The sequence below is a fragment of the Brachyhypopomus gauderio genome, chromosome 6, assembly GCF_052324685.1.
Source record: "Brachyhypopomus gauderio isolate BG-103 chromosome 6, BGAUD_0.2, whole genome shotgun sequence".
NCBI classification, from domain to species: Eukaryota; Metazoa; Chordata; class Actinopteri; order Gymnotiformes; family Hypopomidae; genus Brachyhypopomus; species Brachyhypopomus gauderio.
Window position 1 is genome coordinate 4,129,039 of NC_135216.1, and position 10,669 is coordinate 4,139,707.

General features: G+C 44.1%; 1 protein-coding gene and 1 long non-coding RNA gene across 3 annotated transcripts; one reads left to right on the forward strand and one right to left on the reverse strand.

Moving 5' to 3' along the window:
* The first annotated feature begins 1,640 nt into the window (after window positions 1-1,640).
* LOC143516523 (serine/threonine-protein kinase Sgk1) lies at window positions 1,641-10,234 on the forward strand. Of its 2 annotated transcripts, none has more exons than XM_077008179.1 (13): window positions 1,641-1,853; window positions 6,597-6,672; window positions 7,455-7,533; window positions 7,639-7,682; window positions 7,790-7,847; window positions 7,965-8,048; window positions 8,216-8,347; window positions 8,466-8,578; window positions 8,685-8,808; window positions 8,916-9,011; window positions 9,124-9,279; window positions 9,375-9,464; window positions 9,568-10,234. In XM_077008179.1, exons 1-13 carry the CDS (start codon window positions 1,826-1,828, stop codon window positions 9,733-9,735), a joined length of 1,248 nt encoding a protein of 415 aa, XP_076864294.1. In that variant the 5' UTR covers window positions 1,641-1,825; the 3' UTR covers window positions 9,736-10,234. The 2 variants fall into 2 exon arrangements, with proteins under 2 accessions (XP_076864294.1, XP_076864293.1); XM_077008178.1 differs by lacking the exon at window positions 1,641-1,853 and adding an exon at window positions 5,933-6,066.
* On the reverse strand, window positions 3,547-7,291 carry LOC143516527 (uncharacterized). Its single transcript, XR_013131728.1, has 3 exons — window positions 6,762-7,291; window positions 5,633-6,597; window positions 3,547-4,472 (listed from the first exon to the last, which is right to left on the reverse strand). It is a non-coding gene; the product is annotated as an uncharacterized LOC143516527 (long non-coding RNA).
* Window positions 10,235-10,669: the final 435 nt, after the last annotated feature.

The following is a 10,669-nucleotide window of genomic DNA, read 5'->3' on the forward strand; positions in this document are numbered from 1 at the left end:
AGGGCACTGGAAAAATGATTGTATGTTACTTAACCAGTTACTAAAGTAATATTTTCTGCTTCCTCTTTCTTTGGCAAAATTAAATCTGTATTTTTGCAAACTATTACTGACCCATGAAGTCCTAGTCATACTGAAATGTGGCAAGCGGCTTAAAACTTCTGCTATAGTACAAAAAGATTCCACCATATCAATATGGAAAATTCCAGTTTCCATGCTGATATAGTAATGTACATTTGCATGTTCTGTGGACGAAAATGTGGCAATCAGGCATTCTGACAGCGCAAACCTCAGGGGAAGGAAATGCTACACACACAATGTAAACATTTGACCTTGGTGTGACCCCTGCGTGACACCACCGTGCAAATGTACAGTCGCTCCGGGGACCAAGGGGACGTCGATGAACGCAGAAAGAGCATGATTGTGTGTTCCATCCTGGAGTGATGTCATTAGACTGCCGCAGGGGAGGTGGTGGAACACAGAATAACCTGGAATATGATTTAGACACAGGTGTGGGATCAATAAAGACACACAACCGATCGATGTTTTTATGCAATCTCTTCACATTGTGGCCATCTGGGAAGCTCTGCAGAATTACAGAGGGTTATAAATATGAGCGATAACCTCAGACTAAGTGGATGATAATATGAATATAATGGAGCTGTAGATAATTTAAGCTGTTATTCAGCACGTCCCAGAGAAACCAATTTCACTCGCTGCAGAGGGTGGACACCCTTCATTACCCAAGGCCATTAGAACCTGACTGCTTCACCCATAAAGATGTGCAGGCCAGGCACAGAGGCAGGGTCGTCACCATTTTGATTGTTTCTCAGAAATGAGTGAGAAATCCATACGGCTCTGTGAGTGAGTGTTAGAACAGCCATTTAACTTCACGACCTTAAAACACAACATTAAACTCCTCCAGAACTCCTGCAGATCTTTATGAGGACGACTTAAATTCCAGTCCGTTACAGGCACACAAAGGCCTGCTCTGCATCTTGAAAAAGCATTCAGAGTAGTACCCACACCCAGCAAACAGCTCTGAGAATCCATATCTTCCTCACGGACTGTCTTCTTCACATCAGCAGTGACCTATTTGCACTTCGTTGGGAGTGCAGGTGTGGCGGTATATTTCCCTGTCATGGAAGCATTGAGACCCGGAGAGGAGAATTTTAGCAGGCTAGGCAGTTTCTTCTGGGATAGAGCCACTGCAGGAGAGGAGTGAGGCCACTATTATCACCTTGTAGTACAATTAAGATTTTTTTTAGAGGAGGGATCATATGTATGTTGGGCGTGTAACCAGGTGGTACCTAGAGACCAGTTTACCCAGAGCAGGGCTGAGATGCTCTTGAGATCTGTTACCTGACACCTGCATTAGCTTTGTTGCTGCAACCCGGCAACGCACAAGAGGTGAGCACAGGTGCATCACGACTCAGTGGGGTGGGGGTTGGGCATGAGAGAGAGGGGGGGAGCGAGAGACAGGTAGAGAGAGAGAGAGAGGGAGGGAGAGAGAGAGAGAGAGGGAGGGAGGGAGGGAGAGGGAGGGAGGGAGAGAGAGGGAGGGAGGGAGGGAGGGAGGGAAGAGCCAAAGAAGGAAACGATTTGCCAGACTGAAGGGACAAGTCTTTACTGCACCATCACTAAGACAGAGAGCGTCTGTCTGACACACACACACACACACACACTCATATACACTCACTCTCTACAGATGTGGGATTATACACTGATAAGAACGCAGATGTAACAATCTCACCGTTTAACTTGGTTTGTGCCCTCACTGGAAGAAGGACTAAACCTGGACACACATCGGTCACACACCCACACGGACATGAAGACAGGCAGGAAGTCCTTCATAGGTAGGAACTTCTTTTTTTACCATCTCAGAAATCTAGGTGTTTGAGTTTTGAAATTTCTGAAATAAAAAAATAATGGTGTTATATTAACCTTTCACAAGATTTCAAGGTGGGTGGTTATGTATCGTTATATAATTTAAATACAGGCATTGTTATGTTATGGATAAGAGTTGTTATGTTATGGGTAAGAGTGCCGCAGTTTGAACCATTCTCCTTGAACCACTGTGAACCAGATATCTTCATTTTGGTTTTTTAAGTCTTATCAGTAATTGTAGTTTCAAACAGCAACAAGCCGAAACACTCACAGTCAATAAGCCTGATCTTCCTGCCTGGGCCCTGTCATTAGTTTTCCATCTGCCCCCCATCCATCCATCCATCCATCCATCCACCCATCCCTCCATCCATCCATCCATCCATCCATCCATCCCTCCATCCACACCTTTTCCCACATTCCCTCTAAGAGGAGACAGTCCCTGTCATAACCACTCACATGATTTACTGTGTCCAACAGTGCTGCTCAAGATGTGTGGAGATGTGGTCCAGAGAACATGCATTTAAAACAGGGATCTGAGCCTTGTCTGTTAACTCGGTCTTTATTAAGAGCTGTAATAGAGAAAATCTATCAATACATGGTAAGATTTTAAGAGAAAAGACAAAATAATCATTCTGTGTTTATTATTTTGTACAAGATATGTAAAAGTCATATATGATCATACATGATCATGCTTACATAATTATGGCCAATTTATTATAATTATAAGAAAACATTTGCTTGCTAGTTCTACACCACATTTGTTTTCTATGTGTGTATAAGGCATATGTGAATCTTACAGGATTTGTACTCACATTTTGCACATGGGTACACATAATAACCCCAGCTTGGACACTGCAGCCACAGTGGATACTGTTAGGTGGACTACACAGGGATTTTAAACCTGCATTCTTACCTCAGTCGTGACAGGGATATTAATTTAATTAAGTTTATTCATGACCCAGCATCCTGTGTAAATTCTCTAACCTTTACACAGAGATTTAGAGATGGATAGACTTCATATTCATTTTGTTTTTTGCTTTTGTAGTCAACTCTGTTCATATATTATCACGCAGGATCATTCAGTAGTGATCTAATAACATGCACCAATTTCAGATTTTATTCCAGAGAGATATTAATGAGTGCAGGATACATAAGACACATGGCACGGGGATGTCAAAACTACACTGTCTGAAAGACAAAAAGCCCCTGAGGTCCCCCTGTGCTGTGCTGCTAGGGAAACTCCTGACGAAAACCCCAGCAGACCCACCATCTGGAGGGAGGGGCGGTGGGGGGGGGGTGTCTGGATGACTCACTCTGCTCTGCCAGCACGCTACAGCAAAGCGGAGGGGAATCCGACCCAGCGACACACTGCCTCTCTGATATGCAAATGTACACGCTCCTGCACCTCCAATCGGGTAGCACGGATGGCTGTCTCTATGGAAACAGAGTGAAAGTAGCAGCAGCGGGAGGGTGGCAGCCGGAACTCTGACGGTGACGACGAACGACTGAAAATGGAGTGGCAACGGAAGTGCTGGTTTGGCCACCTGGCTGTTTGGCAAATATCAACCTCTTTAACACTGGGGATTCAAGCTTTTCTTAAAAGAGGAAGCTTGAAGTACATGGGAGAACCGATGTGTGTTATAGCAACCTGAGTAGGGGAGAGAGAGAGAGAGAGAGAGAGAGAGAGAGAGAGAGAGAGAGAGAGAGAGAGAGAGAGAGAGAGAGAGAGAGAGAGAGAGAGAGAGAGAGAGAGAGAGAGAGAGGGAGAGAGAGAGAGAGAGAGAGAGGAGATGTCAGTGTGTAGTAAGTGTTGGGGTGGTTCACACAGCCACAGACTTGACATGCAAAGTCACCTGATCCAGAAATGGACAAAGTGTCAGGTTAAGGCACAGATAGGGTAAGTCTGGCTGAGTGAGTTTAACCCTTTCTCACAGCGTCCCTGTCGTGAATTCCATCTGAACAGCTCGCTCTGTTACTATACTGAACCAAAACACTTTCTGGATTGTTTCATATTCAACTCTGTTCAATTCAGTTTTAACCTTTAACATTAATATGTGAAACTGTGCCCTTATTTCTCTTATCTCTTGCTCACTCTTTTGTAAAATAAGATACTTTAAAAATGTGAAACATTTGAATGGGGTCATGACTCATTTTTGAGGTAAACTAATAACCAGTACTAGAGCCAGACAATGGTGGATGACTAATGTCCCCAAACAATCAAAATGAAAAGAGGAAGACATCTATTATGAGCACGAGGCAGGTGTCAAATGTCAAGCAGCAGGTTCAGGGTGCATGCATGCCTTTCACAAAGCCGCTTCTCACTCATAGCACAAGCTCAAAAAGGAAGTTTCGTAGAGAAATGCCACGGTTCCTCTTCAAATGTGCGTCTATCGTGCATGGAGGACGACGAGGTCTTTGAGCTCTTCTGTGAAGTCCTCTGGATGAAAAAGAGTCTGAATCACATGCTTGTGCATAAGATTACTTCTTATCACGTGATATCTACAGATGGTCAGTATCTTCCCTTTCACATTCTCCAGCCTGGGGTCATGATGGTTGCATGTGACATTGCCGGCGATCCTGGTCCGCTCCTAAGCACATGCTTTTATCAGTTTATCAGTTTATCAGTGTTCACTTTACAAGTTTTATCAGACAGCACTAGCACTATTACTGCTATCACTGGGAGAGAATTTCCAACTTCACATGTATTACATGGGGCAGTCATGGTCTGGTAGTTAGGGAACCAGTCTTGTGACCGGAGGGTCGTGGGCTTGATTGCCGGGCCCCAGGCCATGACTGGAGTGCCCAACTGCTCCCTGGGTGCTGGGCTAGGGCTCCCTACCGATCTGGGCATGTGTGCACCACAGCCCCCTAGTGATCACTAGTGTGTGTGTTTGTGTGTTCTCACTGTACAGATGGCTAAATGCAGAGGACAAATTTTGATTGTGGTGAAAATCACATTTGACAAATATGGCACATGTATCTGCTTCCTCCAAACATACATGTTTAAGATGAAACCACTTGACTGGCTGACAGGTTTCAGACTAATCTGACTAGAAGAGCAATTATTTCTCCTTGAATTACTTTCATTTTGTAGAACAAACATACATTCTGGCACTGTTCAATGATATGATAAAAACATCCAAAGCAGCTTTGAGGTTCTGGATATTTGGTAGTGTCCTCTCGACACTTTAACCAGTGAATATGAGGACTCATTCAGAAATTGGCCTGAAGTGGGCTTGAAATGGGATTTATGATACTTTAATAGGCCTGGTTTATTACAGGGCAGATCTAATTTACTCCAGCTGTAAAATTTGAGATACTGCACAGGAACAAGGTATAGCCTTTGTCAGAGTAGTGCATTTGTGTTGAAGTCCTGGGACTGTATTTGTGTTGAAAAAAATGAATTACAATCAGTGCCATCGATGGCAGATAAATAATGTTTTGTTTACCTGATGGAAAATAATAACAAGGAATGATTGCGTAAGAATGAGAGTAATTTAAATGTAATCACGTAGGTCAATGGCACCATCACCTCTGACTGTCCATTACAGACTACCTTGATTGGTGCAACTAAGTTCATTTGTGCAGTAAATGTTTCAGGATTCCTGCGTCATGTCAGCGTAGTCATGACCTATCTGTGTAACCCATAGTCATTCATTGGTTTCCCCAAAATAAGTGCACGTATTTATGTGAGTCTGCCTAACCAGTTAGTGGTGATTGTTACTGAAAGCTGCGAAGATCTGCTCACGTTAATGGGATTACGGCCAGTAATTTTCCATCGACGGGCTGGTGTTTGATAGTGCTGTGAAGGCACCCTCGAGCCCGTCATCCCCCCTGTAGGCTGAACGAGAAGTTGCGGGTTCCTGCGACGTCACGGCTGGACAGTTGCCTTGACAACACGACGTCACGGGCTGTCCTCCAGAACCACGTGCTCCGTATAAAACAGCCGCTCAGCTCAGAGAGTTTTAGACAGAGCTGAGTGCAACACGGGCGAGACGCTCAAAAGGGCAGAAAATAAGTTATCCGCTCAGACTCCAGTGCGTTTATATCAAAACGTGGTTGTTAGGCCATATTTATCGCTTATTACGGTTGGATTTACTGCTGATTTAAGGATGGCTGTCACTGAAACTCGCTGTGATGTGACATATTGCAGGATGAGAGGGATCATGTCACTTCTGACCGGTATGTAGTGATAAATTAGATTTTTATGGTGTCGTATTCTACACGTCACTGCAAAACTGGGAAGCACTTTAGCCGGCAACGATAAAAGAAGCTGTCTCTTTCAGACCTGTTTAAACTGAATGTGTCACTGTTTGTCAATTTTAATGTTAAATAAATTAGACGTCTGATGGGCAAAAATACGTTATTTACTTGTGATCACTGTCATCTGTAGATTTTATAGTCTGTGTGTTTGTCAAGTCGCCTATGCATGGTGCTAAATTATTTTTGTTCTTGTTATGCAAAACAATTCTAGGATATGTTGTATGATATAACTGCAAAGTAAAAATATATGGCAAATGAAAATTGCACGTCAAATAGGCTACCACGGTTTTCTCATTTGGGGATTTCGCAAGAAGTGGGCTATGACTATGTCAAATGTACCTGTAAAGAGAGGGTCCCCACCTGCGTGTGTCTGCTCTGAACATCCGTCCAGCTGCTGCTGCAGTCTTGTGGCTCCCCCACTGACGTACATACATCTCTTTCATTTACAGCCTTCATCAAGGAAAGAAAGATGGGTTTAAACGACTTCCTTCAAAAGCTTGTCTCCAGCCCTCACATCTGCCAACAGTAAGTTGTCTTTTTATTCGCGTTTAAATATACAAATACGCAGGTAGTCGTGTATTGTCAGTACAGTATAAACGTATATAATCACCTACCAAGCCGCAGGTTTCAAAGCTACCTTAAGAAGATTCTCGTATTCGTTCATATTCATTCATCTTAGCTTCTCGTGTTGACCTGTACTTGTACATCTGATCGTATATGAATCTTATCGGAACCATCTCGAAGTTCGGCTGCACATTCCTAAAACAGTCACGTTTCTGCATTGCACAACGCAGCTATCGCCAGAATAATTCTCATTCAGATGTCAGGACGTCTCTGTAAGCGTCTTTAAGTAAACATAGCACCCTGAAAATAATGATCTTCAACACTAACTGAAACATCTCATTTGGCCCAGGTGTAGGTCAGTGTCGGGCAGCATATTTCGCCCTACATCTTCCATCAGCTCCAGACGTCCAATTACAGTTAGACTATAGCAACCATGGCCAAGTTTGACTTGGAACCAATTAGATTAAATAATAAGAAAACCTCAATTAACAATGATCTATCTATCCATAGCCTGTAGGTGATTACATTCAACAGACGATCAACAGTCTAAAATAATCGTGATAAGACTTGCTATGTAGGCTTTCCAACTGCAATCACATTTTAAAGTGTAATCAGTTAAATCGTTCTCCACACTCAACATTTCTAAAGTTCAACGTTGCATGCGTTAGCAATATCGCCACATAGTGGCGAGAAAAGCAATAACATCGCCTCCTACGCGCAACCAACGTTTTGGTCATCTTCAGTTCTCAGGTCGGCGGTTTCTTGAATATCGACGAGAACCAGAATGAAGAAAGGCGAGGAAACGAGCTCAGCTCAGCAGAGGTGAGCATTAAACACACAAATGCAATACTCCATAGCAGTGTGGCTGCTGATGGCTCTTTGCGTCTGAATGCATAACATAACATCATCTCTGTTCTCTTGAAACAGTTCGGCCTGACTTCTCCTAGAAGCTCTTTAACTGAAGAGTCTCAGTAAGTAATCAAACAACAGACATCCATTCATGTCCTCCCTCAAAATAAACCACCTTAGTTCCTTCAGTTGGTTAGCACTCACAACCTTGTATTTCTTCTTCTAACAGGATAAAACCGTCTGATTTTGACTACTTGAAGATCATTGGCAAGGGGAGTTTTGGGAAGGTATGTGGAGTATATTCCTCTTCACTGGCCCTTTCAGTAGTGTGTTCAGTTGATCCTGCTGTAGCCTATTTTGGTGATTTCTGACTGACCAATCATGATACCTTTGTCCTGTTCCAGGTTCTCCTGGCCAGACATAAGGAAACAGAGCAGTACTACGCTGTGAAAGTGCTACAGAAGAAGATCATTCTGAAGAAGAAGGAGGTGAGACCTCGTGCTTTAAGAAGGAACACTATAACTATCATTATAACCAAGTCAAGAGCAAAATGAACTTCTCTCTTCTCTATATAGCATGTTGATAGGTGAGATTAGGACAGGTGTGTAAAAGTACCGCCATAATACCGATATTCATTCTTGGTCTCTCGCCTCAGCAAAAGCACATCATGGCTGAACGTAGCGTGCTGATGAAGAACATCAAACATCCATTCCTGGTGGGCCTCCATTACTCCTTCCAGACCACAGACAAACTTTACTTCGTGCTGGACTACGTCAACGGAGGCGAGGTATGTCTCAAAAAGAACCATGCCAGGACCAGTACCGTGCAAGCCTGTTCATAGAAACCAACTCATTATTACTGGGTAAGACGTGTTCAAATAGAGCATGCTGTTTTTTTTTTTTCAGTTGTTTTACCACCTGCAACGAGAGAGGATCTTCTTGGAGCCCAGGGCCAGATTCTACGCAGCCGAGATTGCCAGCGCTCTTGGCTACCTTCATTCCCTGCACATTGTTTACAGGTACGTGACCGTGTCGCCCCCTGGTGGACAGCGTATGACCCGACCAGTTTGCCTGGCCCAAAACATGCATGGCAGCTGTGGCATGTAATCCTGTCTTTTCCTGCAGAGACCTTAAGCCAGAGAACATCTTGTTAGATGCTCAGGGCCACATTGTACTGACCGATTTTGGCCTGTGCAAGGAAGGACTGGAGCCCAGTGGAACGACCACCACGTTCTGCGGAACTCCAGAGGTGGGTTTGTGCGGCCAGCGTTCTCTGTCCATCGGCTCCGTCGTGCTGACACCACGGGGTGGAATGCTGCTGCACTTTTGGTCTGATTTTGCGTTTGTTTGCCACAGTACTTGGCACCAGAGGTCCTGCAGAAACAAGCTTATGACCGTACAGTGGACTGGTGGTGTCTGGGATCAGTGCTCTATGAGATGCTTTACGGACTGGTGAGTAGAGAGATACAGGAGGAGAAAAAACACAGTCACTACAGTATGCTACACCTAATACCACTGTAGTGAGGGTTAAAGTCTTCATTAGCACATCTCTTTCGTCCTTCAGCCTCCTTTCTACAGTCGCAACACTGCCGAGATGTACAACAACATACTGCACAAGGATCTGGTCCTGAAGCCCAATGTGTCCAACGCGGGCCGTGAGCTGCTCGAAGGTCTGCTGCAGAAGGACCGCACCAAGCGGCTGGGCGTCAAGGATGACTTCGTAAGTATCTGATCGCTTGTGCTGCTAGCGTGAGGAGAGCATGGCTACGTTGGGATTGAAGCTAACGAGCTAACGGTCTGAATGTCCTGTTTTAGCTGGAGCTCAAGTGTCATAGCTTCTTCTCACCTATTAACTGGGATGACCTGATGGCCAGGAAGATCACCCCTCCATTCCTCCCCTCGGTGGTAAGTGAGATGGATCTTGCATACTAGTGTCTTGCACGAATAATGACCGGAGTAAACATTTCAAGCGTATGGGTATGAACACGAGCTGTTTTTGGTTTCCCAGACTGGTCCCACCGACCTTCGACACTTCGACCCAGAGTTCACGCACTTGCCCGTCTCCACCTCCCTGTGCAACACGGACAGCCTGCACGTGACCAGCAGCGTGCGAGAAGCAGCCGGCGCTTTTCCAGGCTTCTCCTACGGCCCTCCGGCCGAGTTCGCCTTTCAGTAACCGCTACTTCCATGTTGCACGTTCCCTTGATCCTGAACGCGCAACAGAGCTGCGACTGATAAGATGCTGCTTGACACCCAGGAGGGACCACGGAGGAAAATTTACTTATCACTTCTTACAAGTGCTTGGAACACCGACACATACTGTATAAGTGATGGGAACTAACTCGCTATCTGTGAGTCTGTGATCGCCCACACAGGGTTTACGGACAACAAGCGAACCATATCTTGGACGTGAATGTCAGCACCCCTAGCGTTTCTGGAACAAGGCGGCTTGTTTCAAGTGTGGGGAACTGTTCTCCAACTACAGCAGAACTGTACTGAGGATTGTAGAAGGATAGCTAAGAAGTGCCTGGACATTTAAGGAATTAAAAACAGTAACGACAAGGCTTTGGACAAACCAAAGTCATGGGGCCCTGAAATTTTGACACCAGCTAGTGGGCAATGTGCCTCTATCTTCCGAATGATCAAATAAATTAACTGTACTTTTGGGTGGGTGGGTGGGGGGTTGCTTTATTGCACAATAAGGAGAAAAAGGGTAGCAAAAATTATGAAATAAATAATTTATAGAAGTTTCTTCTTTAATAATGATGTGTCAACTTTACTAATCAGGCATGTTTGGATTTAAATATATATAAAATACTTTAAATTTATATTGATAAAGTGTTTATTGGGTTTTCCTTCCCTTGAAAGAACATATTTCTTCCATTATCTGGATCAGTTAGCTGTGAATGAGTAGATATTTATAAACCCCCAAATGAAACATTGAAATCTTCTGTCCTTCTCCCAAACCAGCACTTTTATACTGTGTGGATAGATCATTTACTTGTTAATAAGAATAGAAATGTATCATACAACCATAAAATGGGCTCTATGTTTTATACAAGTAATATTTACTAAACATATTGCTACTATTTTATCTTTTTCCCAGGGTG

Bases quoted from the DNA above. Each gene is read 5' to 3' on its own strand.
- LOC143516523 (XM_077008178.1), top strand. From the start codon at position 5,997: ATGGCTGTCACTGAAACTCGCTGTGATGTGACATATTGCAGGATGAGA. The intron at 8,348-8,465 runs GTATGTCTCAAA...TTTTTTTTTCAG, and splicing joins ACTACGTCAACGGAGGCGAG to TTGTTTTACCACCTGCAACG. The intron at 8,809-8,915 runs GTGGGTTTGTGC...TGTTTGCCACAG, and splicing joins CGTTCTGCGGAACTCCAGAG to TACTTGGCACCAGAGGTCCT.